At 31.1% G+C, this 26333-nt stretch overlaps 3 protein-coding genes across 8 annotated transcripts in view; 1 reads left to right on the top strand and 2 right to left on the bottom strand.

Moving 5' to 3' along the window:
* LOC113392364 (rab GTPase-activating protein 1-like) overlaps positions 1-19265 on the bottom strand; it is a 33654-nt gene extending 14389 nt beyond the window's left edge. For 2 of the 6 annotated variants that reach the window (XM_026628759.2, XM_026628761.2), the window contains exons 1-6: positions 19070-19239; positions 18827-18976; positions 18177-18386; positions 8959-9085; positions 7936-8122; positions 5817-6016 (exon numbers count right to left, since the gene is read on the bottom strand). In XM_026628759.2, coding sequence (XP_026484544.1) covers positions 5817-6016; positions 7936-8122; positions 8959-9085; positions 18177-18386; positions 18827-18967 — 865 coding nt within the window. In that variant the 5' untranslated portion in view covers positions 18968-18976; positions 19070-19239. Of the gene's footprint in view, positions 1-1665; positions 1799-5816; positions 6017-7935; positions 8123-8958; positions 9086-10847; positions 10967-18176; positions 18387-18826; positions 18977-19069 lie in introns of those variants that run through there. The other 4 variants (XM_064220832.1, XM_026628760.2, XM_026628762.2 and 1 more) reach the window with 4 other exon arrangements.
* Positions 19266-20121: 856 nt separating this feature from the next.
* Positions 20122-21831, top strand: LOC113392382 (uncharacterized). The gene is made up of 4 exons (XM_026628791.2): positions 20122-20333; positions 20454-20541; positions 20620-20703; positions 20791-21831. The coding sequence occupies exons 1-4, from the start codon at positions 20237-20239 to the stop codon at positions 21059-21061; spliced, it is 540 nt and encodes a 179-aa protein (XP_026484576.1). The 5' UTR covers positions 20122-20236; the 3' UTR covers positions 21062-21831.
* Positions 21832-22160: 329 nt separating this feature from the next.
* Positions 22161-26263, bottom strand: LOC113392477 (stress-activated map kinase-interacting protein 1). Its single transcript, XM_026628937.2, has 6 exons — positions 25812-26263; positions 25165-25554; positions 24726-25051; positions 24425-24588; positions 24144-24282; positions 22161-23760 (listed from the first exon to the last, which is right to left on the bottom strand). The coding sequence occupies exons 1-6, from the start codon at positions 26135-26137 to the stop codon at positions 23564-23566; spliced, it is 1542 nt and encodes a 513-aa protein (XP_026484722.1). The 5' UTR covers positions 26138-26263; the 3' UTR covers positions 22161-23563.
* Between the last annotated feature and the right edge of the window lie 70 nt (positions 26264-26333).

The raw sequence follows: 26333 nt of genomic DNA, 5'->3' as shown, positions 1-26333 counted from the left end.
ATTATATAGATGATAAAAAAGCGTAGAGACATACATAAAAAAAAAAAAAAAATGACGATTCGAAAGTGTAAAAGCCTACTTGAATAAAGTATATTTTGATTTTGATTTTGATGAAACTGTTTTCCGAATTTTACAAGTAAAATCGAAGTGGATATAAGTAGTTAAGTAGAACAGTGTTGTATTATAACAAAAGATATACTGATCAAGAACTGTTAATAGGACACAGTACATTATGAAATATTGCAGACACGTCGTGAGGGGTACAGAAAACTAATTTAATATATATACATCAAGCTTTTTTCAATGTCGTCATATTACAAGAAAATATATTTCAAATTAAAAAATGTTAAATTGTTTCGAATACTATGCCTACTTGAATAATTTATGTAACCTTTTATATATTTGTTTAGTACTAATAAACAATTTTGAAATTGAATTGACGCAAGATCATTGGTCGAAATCTTAAATAATCTATGATATTCATTTTGGATACGCAAACGTTTTAATCGTGTCCAAAGTTGTTATCGGAACTTCGAAGTAAGATTAAAATTGATATAAAAAGTTGGATGGATTAATGTTTTATTATAAAAAAAATATATTAATCAAAATCTGTCAGTAGTGCACAATATAGATCTATAACCGATTCCCATGGAATACGTTACTTAAGGATTGTTTAAATTTACTCCTTCAATCGTAATAGGTATGTTAATTCATTAAAATTTACATTTATAAATCCTGTACGATGATAATTAACAAGTATTCATTCCGCGCCTTTTTATCATCAAAATAAAGTGTATTTAAAATATAAATATCGGAATTGTACTATAGAAACGGATACCTTGTCCCAATTTAATAAGTGCAATCGGAATCTTTGCGTTATAAGTTTATCTATCTATCTTTATTTCTCGTGTTTATATTATGATTGTCACTGATTCGATTACATATGTATATCTATTCTTAATGACTTCATAGATGACAACACATCTTTGGAATGAATACATCGTCAGTTACAATCGTCGTTACAAATTATAATATAATGTACAGGATTGTAACAGCATTTTAATGTTTCAATACCGGGTTTGAACACATAATTAATCCTTAGGATTTGTCATTAAAAAGTCATTAGTCATTAAAAACAAGCTGCTAGACAAACGAGGCAGTCTCAATTAACATAAATATTGAAAAAAATAATAATACGAATATTTGAAGTTAAAAAATAAAACAACATTAGACTAAATAAAATTACATGAACATACGTTAATGGCTTGAAATGATTTAATTTCCAGACAAATTATCGTAACTGACACATCCTCTTAATACAAATAATTATGAGCAGCTATGTGGGCGTAAACTACAACGAACTATAGTTTAACGTTGAACAAATACATTCAATATCTCATAGAAATATATATAAACAACGCAAGCACCAAAATTAAATTTTAAAAAAATCTTTTGCCGTTTTATCTAGAAATTTTGTTTAGGGGTTGATTTGATAAACAATACCGCGTCTCCTTCATTCGAATGACAAATCGATGATGTCAGAAAGGGAGAAATCACTGTCTAACAGAACACCCAGTAAAGAACGCCGTATAATTAATTGTAAACATACGATTTTTAAAGATCAGTATGAAAATTGCTTTAGAATATAATAATACAATTAAATACCTGTTCTTTTTTACGTATATATTCACTTAACTTTCAAACACGGACATAAAACACAATATATACAAAAGTTCTTATAAACAAAATAAGAGAAAACACATTATACCAAATACGCGTAAAAACTTGATGATTAAAAATACAGACAGCCGTATAAAACTAAAGCCAGCGAGTTTATGAAACGAACAATCCAATATCTAGATAAGAGAGTATCGACCTTATTCTGGTACATGATCAATCAAACGGCGTTTCCATTTCTAGATCGCTACAATGTAATTATTTTTGTAATAGTTTCATAAAAATATATTTAAAAATAGAATTAATTTGACGTTAATTAGATTTTATTATTAGTGAAATTATGTTATTTTAAATTAATTAGTAGTTAAGATTTATATTATAAGAACGTGTTGAGATTAGGTAAGCAACTCTTGTATTCATTAATAAAAAATAAAAAAAATAGTTAAACATTGTTGAATTTTACTGTCACTTGGATGAGACGGATTTTGAAAATAAAATTTAATAACCCTTTTTTATGTAACACCTATTTTTACCTGAGAGTAGTTACTGAGAAATTCGTTTGACTTAAGGTCAATGCGGAATAGATTTATTAGATGCAACTACAGGCACAGGGGACATAACATCTTAGTTCCCAAAGTTATTGGAGCTTTTGTGATCTAGAGGATATTTCTTAGAGTGCCAATGTTTAGTAGCCGATGGTGACCACTTACCATCAAACTGTATTTGTCAGAACCTATTTAAACAAACGAATATAATACATTTTCATATTTTAAACATAAAATCATCATTGAATGTGAATACAGGTACGTCGTAATGTTTATCATTTTAATAAAACATCGAAGTACTACAGAATAAGGACGCACTGTAACATAATGTCACGTTATCTACATAACTATGGCGCGCCTGAAATAGAACAACACTATCGAACGCTTCACTAATGTTCCATATTTAAAAAAGAACACACAGGCTTTGATTTTTTTGTCTACTAAGGCTACCATAACTATAGTTCGAAATGCTTTTTAAAACGTTTTGCTAGAGCTATTAGTGGAAACGGTAATAGTCCAATGTCATGCCATGTTGGGTCATGATGGAATTGAGGATTAGTCGCGAAAATAAAGGTCACAAAATATTTAAAAAAATATATGAATACTAAGCAAACTGTAGATATTCGTCTTTACGAAACTTTCCTAAAAAAATAATGTGTCATTTAAATACCCATTGCTTATTTATTACATTTATTTTCGCTTTCTTTACGAAACAATAAATTATTTAATCAATAAACTTGTCGTTTGACTCGTGAGCAGAACGGTGGTTAGATAACGTAAATCTTAACCGAAGTTTTAAAGCCGGTTTATAGGTCACCACGTGCTCGGCGGTAAAGAAGCACAAGGAGAAGGCCTACGAGCCCAGTAGTGAGACATTTACGGGCTGTAACTTCTTACTATACGTGTATGCATATCTATTATTACATTTACGTAAATCTCTCTACTAAAACAGTCATTTTTAAATTGATGGAGAACATTTAGAATGAGTGTTAGGTAATGGCTTCAGGCATCGATCTTATTTTTATCCCAAAGGTTTTTAGTAAATAAAGAAAATAATTAAACAAATAATATACATAATACGATTTATTTTAAAATTCTGTAACAAAAGCGACATTTTGAGAGTAACAGTTTTTGGTCGATAACACTACATCTATGGGGTCTTTTATCCCGATAAAAAATCAGAACTAATAAAAAGTTTACTATGATTGATCTCATTATTTTCGACTTCGTGCTTGAAACCTGATCGTTTTTTGCATCAATAAAATTCAAAATAATTTTTCGAAAAAAAAAAAAATTACAACCGAAATCAGCTCAACGAGTATAATGTATACGAGTTACCAAAGAAGACTCGGATTCGATTCTGACTTAGGTTTGCTTGTCCCCACTCCTAACATAAAATTAACACTTTAACTGGAGGAAAACTAGTATTTTTTTACAATTAATTATATAAAGACCAACGATCTAAGACCTACTTTAATAACAACGAGATTTTTTTTTTTTTATGTTTAGCAACGTAGGTCCAGTAAAGTATTAAAATATGCATTAATTATAAGTTCTATATAAATACATTACTAACATACATATAAAACAACCAACAATAGTGCTATGTCAATTTTCTCTTGATTATTATTAGAAACATGCATACTATTGAAGTTCGTGGTGTAATATATGTCACGAAATTATTTACGCTGAAAACATAACACGATCGTGAAATGACAGAAAGTCATATGCGACATAGGCTATGATAAACAAAATTGGGTACTATCTGTTCCGTACGATTTCACCTGCGCTAAGCGTTCTCACTCCTCGCGGGCTACAGCCCGTTACAACGTGATAACAAATAGCCTATAAAATACCTTAAAAATTAGCGCGCTCTAACAAAACAAAAATTAAAAACTCTTCAGCTTTATTATGCTAGCATTGTTAACATCACTGCATCTTGATTTTGTGGCTAGACGAGGTCGCTGATCCCAAGGCTCCTGGTTCTGAGTTCTAATCACAAATCGCGTCGAAAAAAAATTTGGGATTTTTTGTCAAAAAATTCTCAGTCCACCCGGAGTCTAGAAGTTGGAATTGTGTACACACTCTGTTGGGAAAAAGAGGGTGCACCTGCGTTTGCGCACACTTGTGTTCAATAACACGTCCAGCGTATTTGGCTGGTCTCCCTTGAGATTGACCGCCGAAATCTTAGATAACATTTTAAAGTACGCATCCAAATAGCACATAACTATAATTCACTTGTCAACATTTCACGACAGATCACCTCTACTGTCCATAAGAAGAAATGATAGCAATTCACGTCTACTCATAATAAACATACTACGTACTAGAACCAAGTGGTATTAAGTATTAACGTATTACATGTAATCACATCCAAACTAATCTTACCTTGTTATTACAAAAGCCACATAACACAAAGCATTCCAAAGCGTTTATAAACCTGAACGGAACAACGATAACTGTTCCTTATTATTCGGACAGCTCGTGAACTGTAACGTGAATATTGAAATCATTTCAATCATTCGTAATAAATGATTGTGCAAACAGCTGCTCTCAGTTTGTTACGGAACTCAAATGAAAATAGAACTTAATAAAACGTATTAAGATATATTTTTAAATACGTTTACAATTTAGATTTTTGCAAATATATGGTTTTTTTTTATTTCCTTATTTAAAATAAAATCTGAATTAATATTCAATTCGCTGGAAAAACACGTTACGCGCTTCCCCCACGTGATGGAAAGTGGGGGGGGGGGACTCCCCGGGGCCCTGGACGCCGTATGCGCCCAGGTACGCCGGGTTTACCCACTAAAAACCCAGCGGTACCCTCTCCGTCTTTCGGCGGGCGCCACGGGATCGCTTGCGCATGCTACCGTGACGCCCTGATACTCATCCAAACCTGCACAACCCTCATGAATCGCTTATACTTATTTACGAGTATTTTTTTTTTCAAATAAGAATAATAGCAATGCCCCAAATTAATTAAGGAATCACTAATATTCTTATTTAGTCCAATAGTCCAAGGGGGCAGGATAGACCCTAACGACTTTTTATATCGCTAGGCGGCCCGTAAACCATAGCGCTATTGACGCTTCAAACATAGAGCGTTTTGTAATACTATGTCTTTATAATACTATGTATAATCGACTATGTTTTTTTGAGACAAGAGTAATTACCGATCAACGATACGACGAATCAAAACTTATTAGAGCTTAATTGAATAAAGAACATTCTGACTTGATTTCGATTCTCAATGCCCGTCAGCGACAACCTGCCCTTCTAAGAAATACAAGCAATTTAAATAGTCCAGTGATGCCATGTCATATAGATTGACTCCCCAAGGACCAACTTCAAATTTCCCTAATTAAGCTAAATGTTCGAGATGAAATTTCAAATATAAGTGTAAACCATTTTAAATTTAGTTTTTCATAACTTTTATTTCCATTCATTTTTTTTGCTCCTTTATCTTATTCTTTTCATATAATATTTTTTATACTTTACTTTAGTCAATCTTTACCAACTTAGAGGTTTTCCTCCTTGAATTTAGGGGGAAAACCCTAAGTTGGCATCATTGTCACAGTCATGAGCACTCACTCGAAACCTGGTTGACGGCTTCAGCGATGTGGCAGCGGAACACGTGGCAGCGGTACACGGCCGACTCCTTGGTCTCCCCGTGCGACCACGTGAAGGCGAAGCACGACGCGACGGGCGAGCCGGCCGCTCCCCGCGCGTAGAACGATATCCTGTTCACCGCGTACCTCGTCATCACGCTGTTTGTGTCCGCTTGGTATAATCTGTGGACAACGGAACGCACATTACTATACAAATACGCATGTTTGTTTTGGTGCCGATTTTTAAGTTAAAATCTTCTCGTGTTTCCGTGATTTTAGTGTACATTTCTATTGTTTTGAATGGGTTTCGTAACTAGATGTTTTTGCATGTTTTAATTTCCGGACAGCATTGAAATATCACACGATTAAATGAAATTATACATCGAGTAAATTTTGTGTTCACGTTCAAAACTAGAGTCGGACAATGAAAGATTATTGAGTTATTCTATTGAGATATTCTAATATTCTACTAACTATCGTAAGTTACTAGGTGGTCGGGCGTAGTTGTTACTCAAGTGGATAGGTACACTCATGAGATATTCTACGGTCATACAGCGATTCTTAGTATTATAGTATTCCGGTTTGTATGGTGAGTAAATCGGTCGATAAGGAACATAATATGTTCGTTACCAAAGTTGGTGGCGCATTAGCGATGTAAGGAATGACTAATGTGTCTTGCGGCGCCAATGTATACGGGCGGTGGTTACATACCATCAGGTGACCCACTTGCCCGTCCACCTATCTATATCCTATACCTAAATATATCATTAAAAAAAAAAAACTTGATTTTTACTTTGAATTTACATATGTCGCTCCGATCGTGTTGGATATTTAGTCCCGCCGCCAAGTTTGTCAAGGTTAAATTTTTTTTTTATTTTTGTATTAAAGGCCGTCTCGATACGGATTTTCGTGTTCGGAAACACTGTGTAAGCCGATACACAATATTTATTCTGAAGTACTGTTATTATTGCTGCAGTTGTTTTTGAATGAAACCTCAAACCCCTTAAACGAATTTAGGTCAAGTGATTCCTCATATCTTTTGAATATTTCTAGAACAATACTCACTGCAGCCATTGTTATATCAGTTATAACCGCAAGGACTTATTTCATAATATTGACATTATCATATAAGCGTTACGCACACAAGAGAGGAAAGCAGAGAGAGAGGGGCAGAGAGCCAGCATACGAGAACGTCATACACATTACATATTAACAGCCTGTAAATTTCCCACTGATGGGCTAAGGCCTCCTCTCCCTTTGAGGAAAAGATTTGAAGCATATTCCACCACGCTGCTCCAATGCGGGTTGGTGGAATTCAATGCGGGTTGTGGGTCGAGAACGTCATGCCTTTAGCGATCACGGTATAGCGTACCAAAAACTTTTCACAGAAAAAAAAAATGTTCTTTTCTAAACAATATTATTATTAAATCACTTTGTTAAATAATCTATACTTCTATGCTAGGGTCATAAAGGGTTAAAGTTTGTTCGTTTGCATGTAGGGGGGAACCTCCGGAAGTAAAAATCCAATTCTTAAAATATTTTCATTGAAAGAAAATAAAACACAAAAGAAAGCCACATAATTCCTGAGTGTTATAAATGATATCTATATCAAATCATTTTCTTAATTCATAAATTTTTGAAGCCGATTAATTATTTGTAGAATCTTTACTTTGTATAGAGATGAAAAAATGATTCATGATTTTGCTAAAAGTTGTTTGTTAAATGAAAATTAGTCATTTGTTTTTATCAAATCACATGAGCATATTGAACACACACATTATTTTAATGATACACGAAGGCGGGCGGGCAAATGGTAAGAAATATTAACCATCCCTTACATCACCAATGCACACACAATCTTGGGAAATAAGATGTCCCTAATGGCTGTAGTTACACTGGTTCACACTGGTTCAAGCCGGTACACAATAACATACTAAGTTCTACTGTCTGGCGGTAGAATACCCGATGAGTTAGTGGTACTAACCTAACCTACCCATACGGACTTGTACAAAGTCTTACCAACTGATCTTATCTGTTTTATATTAAATGGTACGATCTTTTTAGGAACATGTAAAAGAAGCTCAAAATCTGGAAGTACTTACACGACCAGACCTTGGGAACACACTGGTATCGAAATCGAGACGGCGATACCATCTCGGTTCTCTGGCATCGAACTCAGTTCCTTCATGATACGCTGTATGTCAGTCTCCGATTTTGGATCGGCTATGTTCTGCGCGCCGAGGTAACTGACTCCGCAGAAAACTGTGCACTCTTGGTCGACATCTGATACTGAAAAAATACTTCATCAGTAATAATAATAATATACGATATAATAATCTGTTCCAACAACAAGAAGAATAAAACAAAAAAAAGATATCGTTGGTCGATATCTTAAATAATTTATGATATTCATTATCAGTAAGTTTGGAAATAAAATTAAAGTGGATATAAGTAGTAAAGTGAACTGTTGTATTATTAAAGTGGAAAAGTTGGTATTGAATGTAGTACACAGATATTACATACAGCAGAGCTACGAGCAAATCGCATGGAATATAAATCAAAGGTTTGTTAATGTTAACTCCGTCATTGATTGGAATACATACATTTATGCCGTTGTTAAAATAGAAAAACGAATTATATTTTATAAAATACTAGCTAAATACGAAAAATATTCTGTCCGTGTATATTGTATCAATGACAATCATGGCTATCAGTTGATATGATTTAGCGCCATCTAGTGGCGAGTCGTAACAAATTAGAACAGAAAAATCTCATTAATGAAGTTCTTAACCAAGTTACCCAAATTCCATTATCTATGGTGACCGATTTACGGTAAAATAGACCATTTACACGGTAGACACCTGTCACAGATTAAGCATAAGTTATTTATAACTCAATATTCTATAGTGGCGTTATCTGTACTAATATTATAAATGCGAAAGTAACTCTGTCTATCTGTCTGTTACTATTTCAGGGTAAAACCACCGAACCGACATTGATGAAATTTGGTATGAAGCAATCTTAATCCTTTCATTTACTTAACACATAAAGACCATCCTTTTAAACGCGAGCAAAGCCGCGGTCGACAACTACTAGTCAATAAGTTACAGAGAATTCTCAATCACCTTCATCATCACTTTCGATAGGTTTCATGTGATCTTGTTTCTCTGTTGGAGACGGTGTGGATGTGACCGCTGACGTCCCGTCTACTACTTCGTAGAACTTCGATCCGCCGACGTGCCGGCACGACTCCTGCACGGAAGAAAATTATCTTTAACCATATTATATTAAAGCACATTTCGTGTTGTATCTGCAAACAATATATTAAAAATTAAAGCAACAATGTATCACACTTGGGATATTTCTTTATATATTTACTGAGGAGAATGTTTAGAACTTATTCCACTGGGTTGCTCCGATTTGGGGTTGGCAGATATACCTACATGTGGCAAGTTTTCAACCAACACATGCAGGTTTCTTTACTATGTTTATCTTTACCGCCGAACACGAGATTGATGTATGAAAATTCAGTAGTGCTGGTCTTGGTTTCAACCCGGTTCAATACGATCATCAGATAAGATTTACTTTTTCTTGCCACTGAGATATCTCTACTCGACATACAAAATTAAATTCGAACATTTTGTTGTAGCGTAATTTATTTCGAACGAAAATCTAATATTGTAACATTTAATTATATAATTATTAATAAGACGCGTAAAAAATGGCGCGAGGTAATCTTACATTACAATACAAAATTACTAACATTCAACAAATTACGTACAATAAAACTAATTACTAATACAAACGATTCTTTCTTACATAACTATTAAATATTATTTCATTTATTATGTAAGTTAAATTGAAATGAAGTAACAATATATTGATGTAAATAATATCATTCAAATGATACACAATTAATTGACGACCTCCGTGGTCGAGTAGTGTGTACACCGGTTTTCATGGGTACGCCACTCCGAGGTCCCGGGTTCGATTCCCGGCCGAGTCGATGTAGGAAAAGTTCATTAGTTTTCTATGTTGTCTTGGGTCTGGGTGTTTGTGGTACCGTCGTTACTTCTGATTTCCATAACACAAGTGCTATAGCTACTTACATTGGGATCAGAGTAATGTATGTGATGTTGTCCAATATTTATGTATTTATTTATTTATATAATATATGACACAGCAATAATAACGAGGAAAACATTTAAAACATTACAATGATTTTGTTTATATTATGTATTCAGATGTGTCATTCTAAATGCAGTAAAATAAATATATTCAAACATAAATAAACTATTTAAGAATAACACTTCATTAAATCTATACACTTTAAATAAATGTTTCAGGTAATGATGATTCAAATTTAATTTATTAGTATATTGTATTGTAACCAGCGTTAAAACTGTGTACAGTTTAAGCTGAATCGGTTGAATGAAACTGGTTCAATTTCAGTTGCAAGACTTTACTAGAGACTGCCCAACTGCATGGCACAAATATGTGCACAAGTATGTGTGCAAGCAAGTGCAGGATTCCTCTCTACTGCCTCACTTACATACAGTAAGATCGACCGCTAGACTTTACTTGCTTTCCAAGAGATGTGCGACACTGCTAACTAGTTCTTCGAATCTCGTCCACGTAACAAAATATGATTAAATATTTAAATTTTATGTATTTATGCTTCCTTCTTAGTAAACTGCACCCATGTCTGACAAAAATATTGTCACCAAATGTATTAATTCTTATATATTAAAATTAGTTTTATATATGAAAAGAATCTACATATATATGTATATAGAAAAGCGAAATATCGGTCATCGCGAGATCTTTGAAATTACAGATCAATCGAACCTACGGTTTCTTAGACTTCAAATTTAGAACAGAAGTTGCTCTTTACGCGACGTAGACGCTCTCTTAGGAAGGATTTTTCGGAACTTTAAATTTTACCATACGAAGACGGTACATGCTTGTTCTTAAATAACAATCAATTTGAGAAAACGATTCACAAACAGAGCACCTTGTATATGACGTGCGATGTTTTTCCATAAGTCATTGTAGTCAAACAACACACACCACCGAATGATAAATAAAAAAAAGTTAATTAAAATTTTATTATAAAATATTAAAATATTCGTCCTGCACGGCGGACAACGATTGAATACTAAACAGTGAGCAGGTTTCATGATTCACTCTGCCCACTGGCGACATCGAGATATCGTTCGAGTAGGCATATGGAATAATCATACATACGTCACTCATATATTTATAAGCTACACGAAGCGCTATGAAGATTATAAACATAACAATTACTTAATACTATTTATTATTCAATCGATAAGAGATAAAATAACAATTTAATCGTTTACTTAAAGTTATTCTTCAATAATTTAATTTTTACGATTTTCGGCTAAGATTTTTGCCGAACAATTAAACAAAATTACCGATATTAAAAATTAACTTACAACTTAATTTTTTACACAAACAAAATCATCTAAGTACTTTAATGATAATCTTCATCTTTGATCTTATAACATTGATACAAAAGACGAAAACTGAATATTCTTCATTGGCCGAGATGGGTAACGTAAAATAATAAAAACATAAAGTATGATACTAGTCTGTTAGAGGCTCATTGAATTAGGGACAACTACTAAGAAATGTCAACTGAAATAGTCCGAGACTTCGTAAATGTCAGACTAATGAAGATCAGATATCTAATAAAGACCAATCAAAGTGCAAATAATTCAAACTCAGTAACATTTTGTGCTCATAATTTATTTGGAAAATATTCATGAAGTTAAATATTATTGTAATAGTTAAACGTCTCACCTTTACCGACATAATGCTTATCACTTCCTACATAGTTAACATTCCTCACCCAAATTCTCAAAAGTCATATAAAAACAGATAAAATATTACAAACCACCCAACCCTCTTCACTATTTCGTTTTGACTAAATAAAACATGTGTTCTAAAATCAAAAGTATATTAATTAGGTTCCTTTCAATTGGCTTTTGGTTTCTCAACGTGTTCCAAAGAAATATAATCACAAAGATTTATATCGTAGCGTCTAAGGTGACCGCGCAGACGCCCCAGTAACTCGCTGAATGCGTTCACAATGGACGAAACCAAAACAACTGACAATTAACGTTCATAAGCACGGATTGGATGACCGATGGAACTTCGGTATGTCGTGACGAAATTCTTATGAAGATTTTTATGAAATTAACCAGCTTTTAATTAATTAGATAGATAAAATGATACATTAAAAACTAAACATTCTTATAGGTCTACATGTCCTCTTATTTAGTAGATTTTTACAGCTCAAAAACTTAAGGTGAAAGTATATTCATATATATAGTATATATAGTGTTCTAAAGGCCACAGCCTATTCAATTTATTACCCTGGTTTGCCCACCCCGGCAAACCAGGGTAATAAATTGAATAGGCTGTGGTAATTTCATTCTCTTTACGAATAATTTCAATTCTTACTAGCACACCAAAGTGTTTTCATATAAAATTGAACTAAAATAAGTGAAGGCTATAAATATACGGCACGTGTTTCCCGTTTTATAAACTGTTACTGATTGAAAACTTACATTCTCGTAATTTTATTGCTCTCACAATATTTATGAGTAATAAAAATTACTTTAACGTTCCACGCGGTCTAACTGTTGATAATGAATTGATATTAAATAAAAAAAAAACAATATCGGTTCAATTACTCAATAAATAACACTGTTAATATAAATCCTAACTAAAAGAAAGTAAAATTCGTAAACTCATATGGCGTTTGATACTTTTCAAACATTTTGATTAAAATATACGAATACAAATGTTTTAACATTCGAAATCGTTCAACCTATTTAAATATATTTTCTTATCAAGTTCAACAGTAAAACTTTAATTAGGATTTAATTATACAAGTGATGCACTAAATACTGAGAAACATTCAGATTTTTATCATAACAAAAATTCATAGTATGTTAGCTTAGTCATACGACCTCAAGTGTTTAGACGTGATAACGGATTACACAATTTATTCAACAATGCGTAAAATTTTCAGCTATTCAAGGACTGACCGGTCATCAAATTAATTAAAGAAACAGCCTGTTATTATCCCACGGTTGGACTAAGACTGCCTCTTCACTTTTTAAAAACTAGATCTGCAGTAATTTCACCACATATGTGGTAAAGTTCCATCTAATACATGTTTCACTCCATGTTTTCCTACTCCACGGAACACGAGATGTATTATAAACATATTAAGCACATGAAAATTCAGTAGCGCTTGGCTTTGTATCCACAATCTAACTTACAGATTCACGGGTTCTTATCTCTGAGCTATATGAGGTTCTGAAGAAAATTATTTTTTATTTTATTTTTTAGTAAACTACTTCTGAAACCATCTATGTTATATTGATTTCATTTGTTTGTCCATTGCGCCTGTGAATAAACTTGCTCACCATCCAAACCGAAACACAGCAATAAAATGTATTACTGTTCGGCGGTAAAATAACTGGTGGTACCCATCCAAAAGGACCTGAACAAAATTGTACCACAAAGACATGAATTTCATGTCAACATATTAATTTTAAAGCAGAAAGGCCCTTTCTATATTGAACACTTATTTATAACACTATACATATATTCAGTTAAATTTGATGTCTGATATTAAAGATATAAATTAACACACGTAATTATTTCAATTATAAAAATCCTCATTCATTGTATTTGATTTATAAATAAAGAAAAACTAATTTTAAAAGTATTCTCTAATCTGTAGTCTTCTGTAGTCTACGGAAATACGAAGGTTTTGAATTTAAGTTACCGCGAAAATGTTTACGTCTCTGATTCCAGACTACTAGGCGTCCTGTTGGAAACTTTAGAATAGACTTACTTACGTAATAAAAGGTTTACCAGATTTTATAGGACATTTGTTTTGTTTTGTTATCCGACCAGATTACGAGCAGATTTTAATGCACACGCGTTTAGTTACTTTTATGAATCTACACGTCTCGGTAACCAACTATTAACTAAGAAACCTGCGTAACTGTAGACGACAACACATTTGAATCATATTAAACATAGTACACAGGAGCTATACTTGTTTGTTTGTTTGGTTGGAAAAACATACGTAGATCTCGGAATGTAGAGATAAGTTATATATCTATCTATATTTGTATCGTAAAAATCGAGTTTATTTTATAGAATCCGCTTATCTCAGTTAGTATCACGTCGATTTAAAAATATTATTTCATTTGCGTTCATTGAGAAAAGTTATATAACAAACTACCAATATGGTTACGCTTATACCCGAGAGAGAGTGTGATTGTGAGAATCGAAAAGTTACTATAAATGTCAACCATTTGGCAATTTCTTTTTTTTTAAACAAATAAGCGGACGGGCTGGTATTGATCATCCGATTGTAAGTTGTCAATTCTGCCCATATAGATTGACACTGTAAGAACAGTAACTTACAACGTCAATGCGCCAGAAACCTCTGGGCCTAAGATGTTATTTCAATGTGCCTGGTATAGCTCACTTACCCTTTATATTGGGGCACAACAATTCCAAGTATTACGTATAATATGTGATAAGTGGGTAGTTACCTATAAAGCCAAAAAACGTCGCATAAAGCCTCGCAGCAAATAAAAGTATGTACTCCCTAAACTACTACTACTCCTAAAGTCCCTCGCCCTATAAATGTTGAATGTTTGTTGACGTTTGTGTTTAGTCCGTTTTGTTCTTTTTTATGTAAATATATTAAATGTAATAAAATTAAGGCGTGAATAATCCAATTCAGTGTTATTTTTTAGTATATATAGTTTAGAGTACTAACAATTATTTACCTTATTATTTGTGTTGTTCTAGGTTAAGGATTAACAAGGAAATTGCGACTACTATGCTAGTCTTCAAAATTTAATTGAGATTGTTTCAATCAAATCAATCAATTAATCTCTTTCGTGTCTTCTCCGTCCTACTTTACATTGGCGAAATAATCTGCGCCCTGTCGGCACAACTAAAAGCCATTAAACTAAGAATTGAATTGAATAAAAGTATGTAGGCAAGTACTAGTCAAATGAATGAAACAGGCTGGCCTGTTAATCTTATCGGTATATGAGTCGTGATAAATTAAGACATTTTACGGTACAAGAGATTGCAAACGAAATGGTAAGTTTGTTTATATTTTATAAAATATTAAAAGCCTGCAAATATCCCACCGCAGGGCAGAGGTCTCTTAACCTTTTGAGAAGCTTTCTGAAGCTTAATCCCACACGCAGCTCCAATATTTTCAGAATATATATTGAATAGGCAGACTTTCATCCCGATCTATACAGGTTTCTTTAAAATGATTCCTTTACACGAGATGAATTACAAACACAAATTAAGCAATCTTCCATATGGTTCGTTTAAAAAAAAACTCAAAACGATAAACTTAATTGAAGTTGGCTAGTAAAATATATATAAATATACCTATGTCAGTTACATAGTCGATATGACAACGTATAGCATATTCCAATGGAAGTAGGAAAAAAGATAAACAAACCTTAGATTTGCGTATTTCATGCGATTTGCTAATAACTCACTTATGTTGTGCACCGTTGAGAGTTTATGATTAATACATCTTTATTTATAATACAACACTATTGCACTTAGCCACTTATTTCCACTTTAATTTTACTTCCAAAATTCCGATAACAATTTCGTCGACGTTCAAAACGCCATTTTTTCGCAAATCCATAGCGAGATCATAGATTAAACAAGCTCTCGACCAATTATATCGCGTCAATTTGCTGTCAAATATTGTTTATTTGACTTTTTTCCTGTTATGGTTGGAATATAGTCCTACATTTGGCCGGACTTTAGTAAAGCGATCAAAATATACAATAACAAATTACTGTTAAAATGCTATATAACTGACCACTTATGATATGGTGGGTCATCTTCTCTGTCATCTCGTTATCATAAAACTGCTATAATTAAGCGCAAGATACTGCCGCTATGATGAAAACCTAACGCATATTCTACAATGTAAATAATACCTATTACGCATCACATTTACCTACGATTTGATGTCCATTTCGTTGATAATATTATGTGCATATAGAAAATTAAATACTACCCTAATACGATATCAATTAATGGTTTCTAAATTAACGAATTAATAATAAAATATTAATTGATCTGAGCCGAGTCGAAAAAAGAACTGAATTTTCATGTAGTAAATTTGCATATATATGTTGTAGTTGTGTGTATATATCGAATTTCGTGCTTGGCTAATCGTATTCTGACACATATCTTTCCACCCAACACGCATTGGAGCAGCGTGATGGAATACACTCCAAACCTTCTAAGTAACAAAACCACACGTGTCTTAAACAATAGTATACTCAGTTAAATCAGTTATATAACTTTGAATACGAAGTTTTATGCTTATTATATGTTCTTTGTATAGCCTATGTATTGTTTGTCACCTTGATTCAGCCAATTTGGCGCGGGAATTGGCGACCCAGTTCCACAGTTTACGGTCAAATAAACTCATATTGTGTCCATGTATGGACTTAAATGTCACCTATTCATGACAAAATTTCATTTATATATTGTTAAAATTTTACATTATGTAAAGTTAACGTTATTTTACTTAAATAATATAGAAAAAGAACATGGAACTCATACTTGTTTATAGTTATAGCGTAAATTTATATACATAATATTATTATTCACTAAAAATTTCTCCAAAACATGATCTTCTGGTATAAGCTTTATGTATATATTTATTGTTGGTTAAGTCGTTTTTTGGGTTCGGCTATGTAAAATGTCTACCAATTTATTTATATAGATATATGTATGTATATACTAAAGGTAATGTTATAATCATATAATATCGAATTGATGGTTACACATTTAAATACACAACGTGTACTAAAGAAACATTTTGTAATAAGACGAAAACATGCCTTCGTTTTAATAGTGATATTTATGTTCTAATTAACTCTCCCAATAAAACCATAAATGTGTAAAATTTTGTATGTAGGGATATTTGTTACTCAATCACGCAAAAACTGAAGTGCCGATTTGGATTAAATTTGGAATAGAGATCATCTAAATTTTGACCTATCTTATCATACGCGGGCGAAATCGCCGATTAAAAAAGTATATTAAAAAATAATATATATTTTATGATTTTTGAAAGTATTTATTTTTTTAAATAAAAAGAGAAGGATGGTGAGATATATAACTAAGTTGTAAAAACATAAAATTTCTTTATACAGGTAAAAATAATTACGAACCATTTAAAAAAAATATGAAGCTACTCGCGATCAGAGGTATCACAGTAACAGTAAAATATGTATTTTAATTGAATCAAGGGTCAATCAAGGGCAGCGGCGACCTTAGGGGGTGGCGAACAGGGCAATCGCCCGGGGCCTCGCTCTTGCAGGGGCCTCACGCAAAAATCCAAGCAAAATTGAAATAGATTTTTTATTTAAAACTTTTGTTTTTGATCCCTAATTATTTATTAAGGTTATAAAATAACAGTAAATTAAAATAAAGTTAGTTAACTAATTCATTAATTCAGAACATAATTGATAATATCGCACCTCGAAACACTTGAAGATAGGTTTTTTAATCGCATAGTTCTCGGTCCATGCTTTAATAAAAGATTTTAGTCTCAGGAAGACGCCAACTACATCCATTTAAAAAAAAAAAATTCTTTATTTGTTAACTTTGAAATTATTTAAATGTAAAATATTTTAAAAGTACACAATTTTATTTATTTGTATAACTTTACCATCACTCGTCAAACATAACAAATACCTAAACCAAACAACCAGACCTACTTTCGAATCATATACACACTTTTCACCGAGGACAGGGGGCCTCGTAAAGACCTACCGCCCGGAGCCTCGCAATGGGTATAGCCGCTGCTGATCAAGGGTGACAGTTTTCAAGCATTAAATTTAAAAAAATTTTAAAGTTACATATCTTGGATGTTGTTCTGCTATATGGGCAACAGCACTGGATCAGTGTGATAATTACACCTTAAGAGGAAATGAGTACAGGCAAAGCCGAACAGTTAGACCTTAGCTTAACTTCTTTATTTTGTGATTTATAAGATTTCTCTTATTAAGATCATTTTCTTTTTAAGCTTATAAAGTCTAAGTTTGTACAATTTATATAGTTTTTTAACTTAAGCTTGAATACAAAAATTGAGTGTGATGTTTTTCAAATGTTCATTAGTTAATATGTTTATAACTATATTATACTATATGAATATAACTATATATTTGTCTTCTTGATAGTATTACAGATTTATATTTAATAAATATAACAAAAATCTTACCGGATTCTTCACTGTGTTAGTCTGACTGGTCCCCTCTAATTCACTCATTTTAAAATCTGAATCACTTTCCACTTCAAATATAACCTTGTAGAGATCTAGACCTTCTGGAATGTTTGATTCAATATTAGCCTCTGGACGGATCGTCAACTCTTGATTTATCAGCTGACTGCGACTCACTCTGAGGGAGCTTTGAAGAGACTCCGATATTGCCTGAAAATCATTTAAAATAATGTTGGTTTTTTGGACAATCATGTTAAATTTTATTTTTATTACTTTATTTTAAATTTAAATACCTTTATTTTAAAAGATTTATTGAATATTTTTCATATGTAAAAAAATAGTTTCTTTATTTTTTCATTAATATTTAAGAAATATGTTTGTTTATTAAACATTACATCATATTATTTTTACACTCTTCAAATTTAATATATAATTAATAAAATTATACTCTTTTAAAAAAATGTATTATTAATGCTATAAAGCTGTAAAAAAATGTAAGCCGAAAAATACTTTTATAAATACTGCAATTAAAAAGAAGTACTTATTGATTTCCAATCAAGTTTATTCATTAAAACTTTGTAATCAAGGTCCTTAGAATTCTTGAAGCAAAATTATTGTAATGAATCAGATATGTTTGTTCTTTTACGTACGTCGCTCAATATGTCTTCTAGATCGCAGCATACATTTGTTGTAAGAACAGGAGTCGGGCTTGGAGTCTGAGATCGATCAGAATATATTTCAATGCCTACCAGATCCGATACCTCATTTATACGACATTCATTGAACTCCATCACTGTATTCTGTTGAAAAACACCACGGGCAAATTACATACATCAATGCATTATGTATAACTAAATAAAAAACCTATACAAACTAAAACGTTTTTTCCTTACCCATCGATGTTTAGGTTCTCCTACGAGAACAAGACATTTTAACAACCAATTATTTTATCAAAAGCAAAGAAAAAAACACGATTAAAACTCAATGCGGTAGATAGATGTACTTATATTTACCGAAGAAATAGCGATCACTGTTGTATTTTACACTCGAAGCAAAGAAACGTCAAAAATTGTCAGGCTATAAAAATCCGTTCCACGAAGAATTATTCGTTTTTTTCAAATTTAGCTGTTGACCATATTAAATATTAAAACAAATAATAAAATATGTTACTTACGTGATAGGCCGCGTTACTTGAGTACATTCTAATCTTAGATAATATTTGTAAGCACTAAATATTCAGGTAGATATTGAAGTTCCAGACAACTGTACTACGTTCTCCCCACTTCATTGTTTTTAAATGAAAAGACCTTATCGCTATTTTATACAATAGATATCTCATTCATAATATGTATTCTTATCTTGCTCTATTGTATTTAAGTTTAGCTTTTATATACTCAGTCTATAATGGAAAAAAAACAATGTACTTATATTTTGACCCGATAATTATTATTATACTATGACTCTTGTAAACTTAAATGTTCATGCTTTTATCAATATATATTTTAAGGATTTAAAAATAAAAAAGCCTATAAAGGTTTGCTATGCTTGAAGAAACCATGATTGATTGCTTAAAAAAACTAAATTGAAAACAAATGGTTTTAAATTTCACTATTGATGATTGATATCTATAATATAGTAAAAATATGTTTTCAAAAGTTAGAGGAGACTAAAGGGACCAAAAGACGGGCATTGCCTAGGAAGTAGGAGCCCTGAAGTCCGACCTTGAACGTATCCATACAATTTACAAAGCCGATTTGGGTTCGTAGTTTAAAGTATATAGTAAATGTTATCGTAGCCTTATATTATTTTATTTTAAACATATTGTTTTTTACATAAAAAGATTGCATCACTTTAAATTTAAATGTTTTATTTATTAATTTGCTTTGAACTTAACGATTTGAATAAAATAATGTTGTGTATTTGAGTTCATATTTTTGAACGTGAAATGTGTAATGTCAAAAACGGCGTCCGTTTAAATACGTCAGTTTGTATTTATGATTTTGAATTTTACGAATAGTTTTGTTTGTTATAAGTTTTAGTGACTACAAACGTATAGGAAAATGGAAAATTCTGTTACTGAAAACGATGAACAAAAATCTTTTCGATCACCGCCCCGACGGAGACGCTCGACATTCTTCGAAAGACGCGATTCTTTTGGTTTGTACTTCAGAAGAGTGTTCAATTGGTTCATATTACGCTTATTTTTAGTTGGAATAACTACGATGTAAAAGTGATAAATTGTATCAAACAATAAATTGGTATTTATTGTTTTTTCAGTACCACAGGCCTTTGTCGAAAATATTGACTCAAATGTTTGCAAAAAGTTAAGTGAAATGGGTGACAAACATACTCAGGACCTCTTAAGGTATTTGTAACATATTTGAGCAATGAATAATCTGCAATTTAATATTACTTACATATAAACATTATATGATATTTATAGGTATCATGATAATCTTTTGGCTGAAAAAGAACAGTGGAAGATGGAAGTTAATAACAGACGTAATAAATATCATGATCTAAGACAGTGAGTATTCATTAATTTTATGAAAACTGGTTTACTATATTTTCTGCCTAATTAAACTCTTATTTTAAATTAACAATATAATTTCAGACAATATCAAATGGCAACAAAAGCTCCAAGTAGAACAAGAATTTCATATTCATCATTATCCACAGAAGATATAGATTTTTTAAAAGCAAAAGTAAATGTAACGAAAATTGTTGATAGTCAGCTGAAGTTACACCAAAGTGTGAAGGAGACACAGGCACTGTACAGAAGAGCAATGGAACTTGATAATGTTTTGTTGAATCACTGTGAGGAGAAAGTAAATGAAGTTACCGATTATATTCTAGAAAATAGTACAATTGAACCCAAAGAATGACCAATATTGTAATTTCAAGAAAATAACTAACATTGTTCAAAATATTTAAACCTACTCATGACATGAGCATGTTTCTCCATAGATGTGATTGCAACAAATAATCTTTTCCATCTTTGTATTACTGTGTTGGATCACTAAACCAGAGGTGATAAGTGTTTGGTTACAGAAATTTTAGTAAAAGGTGTGGGCACCTTTTACAAAGTAAATTTTTATTCTACCCAATATTTTTTAAATTGCTAAATAATTAACTAAATTATGTTTGGTTCAATTGTAAAAAACCTTTATGTCATATTGTAATTAAATATATAAGTTAATAAATAGAATAGCCATATTCAATATGCTGCCTGCTAAGCCCATATATCAAGTCTTTATATCAATAGCTTTTTTTCGACCAATAAACAACAAAGTATTTTTAAAAATGTAAATATTCCACAATTATCCAGATGTTTCAATATTTTCATGTCTGTTGGAAATATTAAATATAATCGTTAAAGGTATGGTAACTGTTGTAGATAATTTGGATAAGGTTCTTATAGAATGTAAAAAAGATGTAATTGAAAAAATGGAAATTTCAGGACCTTTGTAGTGTTAAATGTATTTCTTAGTATTTATACAATTATATATCAGTGAACTTCTAGAACTGATTAACATGGGATTAATGAAGATGAGGATTTAAAAATAAAATTATTTTAACTTGTATATAGGTTAAAGATGTACAAATATTGTACATAGTACTTTGTAATGGTGTAAATATATAAAAATACTAACAATTAAGTTGTTTTCTTACCACATCCACTGAATATTTGTAAAATATATGTAGTTAATTAAATACATAATAATTGTGTGTTTAATAGACATATTATGATAAGGGGTTAAAACAGACAAAACAACATTCATGCAAACTTATAAATAATTTCGTTATTGTTATATTTAACACAGGCTTAATTTAAATATTTTACAATAAGCTGTGTTGAAACTATTGTATTTATTGTCACAAGTATGAATAAAATTTTAGTTGTGTGGATCTTTTAAAATTTTTGCTAGATTTATATTTTTTATATACCTACATACTCAGGTGAATTTAAATAAAAACTTTCAATAATCATTCATAACAATTTTATTTCAATATTTCATTTATATATATAATTAGATTCATACAAGTTGATTCACATAGAACATAATAAAATTATATCTTTAAATGTGGACAACACTAGACAAAATTACATTTAAAAGTTACATTTTAAGATTATAATTATTACAGGATATTGGAATAATTAGATTTGTATTATATTTCATTAGATTTCCAATTAGAATAGCATCATTTTTAAAAATATTTAAGGAATTTAATTGAAACTGAATATAAATGTCAATGACTTAATTACCTGTAAGATAAGAAATTCTAGTTTTAGTACAGAGAATCTTACATCTAATAGTGTTGAATTTTGTTTAAAAAATAAAGGAAAAATAATCTTAAAAATAAAAATAAGTTATGACAACTTAAGCAACAACATAACCCACACAATTATTTACATTACACATCAAATATTACAAAATTATAAAAATGTATAATTTTACAACATCAACAGAATTATGTTTAATTACTTACAATTCTCAATATATTCTACGCTAAGTTTTAAGGAGATTATTAAAAATTAATTGCTTTAAATTTAACGTTTTAGTTCTGTATATAGGAATAGAAATTGAGTCATATTAAAAAAATATAATCATTAAAATTAAGTATTCTGTTAGAATTTTAATTTATCACTATTTATGAACACATTAACAGTTGTCTCCGTAAAACTCATAGTAAAATATCATTTAAATCAGTTAATGTTTGCTTGTGTACTCAACACCAGCAAAGGGTTCCACCCTCGCTAAAATGCATTGTTTCCTAGTTGAGGCACCAATATGGACCATTTCTTATATTTGGACACTAGATTGTGTACGTTGAATATTCCTTTTAAAGATCAAATACAAACTGTATTTTATATGTATATAGATAAAAATATAAAAAAAAAATGCAAATAAATATTTTGTACATACTTCAGACCATTCTCAAGTCATTTGTATATTACAATTACTTAGATGTTATATTTCAATACAAATTAAACAGAAGTGTAATTATTCAATTAAAAGGAATATTTAAACGCACGCAAATTTATGGCAGTTACTAATTTCTTCTGGCAGCAATAATTACAACTATTTAATATCGCTAATTAGAGGTACAGCTTATGTTTGAAATAAGAAATTTAATTACACATATTTTTCTTAACAATAATTTTTGACTAGTTATCTTAATATGAATTATGATATTTTTATATGTTTAATGATAACTAATATTTTTTTTAAAGAATTGAATTGTTTTATAAACATTAAGCTTATTGTGCTCGTCTAGGACTTAATGGGGTTTGATAGAAATTCTAAATGTACCTCAAATTCTCAGTCATAAAAAAAAATGTTCAGGAACTTTCAGCTTAATAACAACAATAAGGACACCATCACTCAACTTAGATGCTTTGTGTGAAAACTTCTTCTGGTCTGTAGTTTTTTCTCTTTCACCATTTTGTATTCTCGACGACATGGACTATTTCGTAGATCAAGAATTGTATTCACTTTCTCCACAATTTTTCTAGCAGTATCATGTTCAGTCTCAAAATCATGTTTCTTGTATATTGTGTTTGTGTATGAACTCACATTAACTACAAGAATTCATTAATTATTCATTAATTTTTCATATACATTTTACAAATTTTAACATAAGTTTTGTGGAAATTTTCCAATCCATCACTAAGGGTGCACTCAGTTTTTAATGGATAAATTATGTAGGAAACTTGATGGATATTAATAAAATTATTCGATATGGACATTAAAAAAATTATAGAGACATTGCTGCTTACAATTAACGCAAATTCATGCCTATTATATAAAGAAACCCACTATTATAATGAAACACAAGTTCGTGGCTGTATGGATGATATGTAACATTAAAACTAAAACATATTTATTCATGTGATTGAAATGATAAATGTATTTGGCTATCATACATGTTCTTTTTCTTATAAAAAGTAGAGCAATGAATTACCTGTAGCATTTCTATCATTGAATGCTGTATCATGAGTAGGTGAATAAACTATTCTAAATATAGTTTTGTTGCTTTTTGCCTCTAATATTTGACACCATGCTACTGAATTTATGCTGTGTAGGAAGTACTTTGGCCGTGCCTGTAAATAATTCATTAAAACATTGTATTCCTGCATTTACTTTTTAAGTAATAGACATTTTTATACTATAACCATAAAAACCCTATAACCAAAAACGCAATATTTTAATAAAAATATTAAAATCAAACACACAGAAACTTACCCAGAAAGCATGTTTATTTGTTACTAGTGGTACCACCTCTACTGTATCTAGAGTGATTCCAAGTTGGACGGGTGTGTTTGCACGCACTTTATGTAATAACTGGACTCTATAAAGTTTATCCTGTGAAGCATCTATGCTCAGTTGATGTCCAATACCTTTATTACCTATAAGAAAAAGGCTAAAGGTTACATTTTTCTATATTTATTATGCTCCAAAACAGTTTTTTAATGTGTTGATACATACTAATAATTATATAAAGTTGTTGAACTGGTGGTATATGTAAATAATATGTGAATATTACCTTCACTAACAGTGTTCATAGCTTTTATAATTTCAGATGTGTCACTTCCCCCTGTATTTTGTCTTGACGTATTTACATGACTTTGTCCAGATACTGAAGCTTTTGGAAAACATTGGAATGCTGAATTCAAATCATAGGGTATAGGACAATGTACTATATTCTCTTTCCGTTTGATATCTATTAGTCCAAGACATGTGAAACCAAATTTCGAGCATGGTTCATTGTTGTCGAGGCAAGGAAACGCCCAGTCAACCTCTCCGTCATCCTCTGCTATACAAAGCCCATAGTCATGCACAGATCCAAGTGTTACTTCTGGATGGTCTATGCTGAAAAAAATGTATTGTATACGAGTTGCTACAAAATATTTAAAGTTTTTTATTAATAAATAGATATATTTATCATAATAAACAAACTTGAATTAGCAAATAAAAGGATATACCTGTATTTGTAGCAAGTGAAACCAATTAGATCTTTAATCTTAGCATTAGCTATGACACATACAATTAAAGGGTAGTTCTGATGTTTCTCTGGAATGACTGTCATAAATATCTTGAAAGATTTAATAGGTAGTCCTAATTGTGCTGTGCCATCAAACTTTGCATACTCCAGATATTGACGATGTGGAAGATCAGGGCAGTTTTCTAGTTGCTCTGCTAACAAAGATTTCTTTTTTTCTGGTTTTTTCACTTCAATTTTTGCAAAAACTTCTGCCATCTGTTCTGGAGTGAGTGGTGATACTGGATCTTCCCATTTCACTACTTTAATTTTAGCTGCCTTTTTTAAAGCTAGTTCCTTTTTATCCAGCCATTGTGCTGTGTTAGATCTTTGTCTAGTTTATAATACATAATAAAAATGTTAAAACAAGTAGTATTTATGATAAATTTTGATAGTTTACAAAAACATCAAAATTATGTCAAAACAGCGTGGATAGAAATATTAAATGAATATCTGAAAGCTATAGCAGAGCGCTTTTTTAAAAATATTGAGAGCTAGAATAGTTGGGCTACCAAAAAACATGAGTTCTTATTTAAAAAACACTATATCGTCATTGACTCGTTTAATTAAAATGATTGTAATTAGTTTCACCTGTGAGCCATTTCGTCTGTAAATCGTGGATAGCTGGGGCATGGTTCATCTTCATCACTGTCTTCCATATCGGGATAAGGATCAAATCGAGTAACTAAATCTCTATCCTCATCATCATCTGTGCCTGTATCTTTCCCTCTACTAGTACTCGGTTCATAAAATATTTTATCCCGTTCACGTTTCCTCTCTTCCAGTGCTTTATTTTGAAATATTTTGGAGAAATCCTCACCTGCCATGACAATTTCGCATAGACCAGTGTCGTCGGTAGCAATAAACGCGTCACGTACATTTTTAAGTAGCCAGGCTTTATTGTCGTAAGTAGCCATTATATATTAGCAGAGGTTTTTTTATATTAATTAAATTAATTTTACTTAAGTTTATGCTTTTCTATCCAAAAATTTAGCGTGATACCCATGACATACGTCAAAACGACTACCTAGTACTTCTAAACAAAAATACTTAATCTGTTAGATACAGATAATACAGATTATGCTTAAATTTTGGAGCAACATTTAAATATAA

Source organism: Vanessa tameamea, chromosome 5, assembly GCF_037043105.1.
Source record: "Vanessa tameamea isolate UH-Manoa-2023 chromosome 5, ilVanTame1 primary haplotype, whole genome shotgun sequence".
NCBI classification, from domain to species: domain Eukaryota; kingdom Metazoa; phylum Arthropoda; class Insecta; order Lepidoptera; family Nymphalidae; genus Vanessa; species Vanessa tameamea.
Note: the sequence above shows the minus strand (reverse complement) of the source record. Positions and strands in the feature narration are given on the sequence as shown.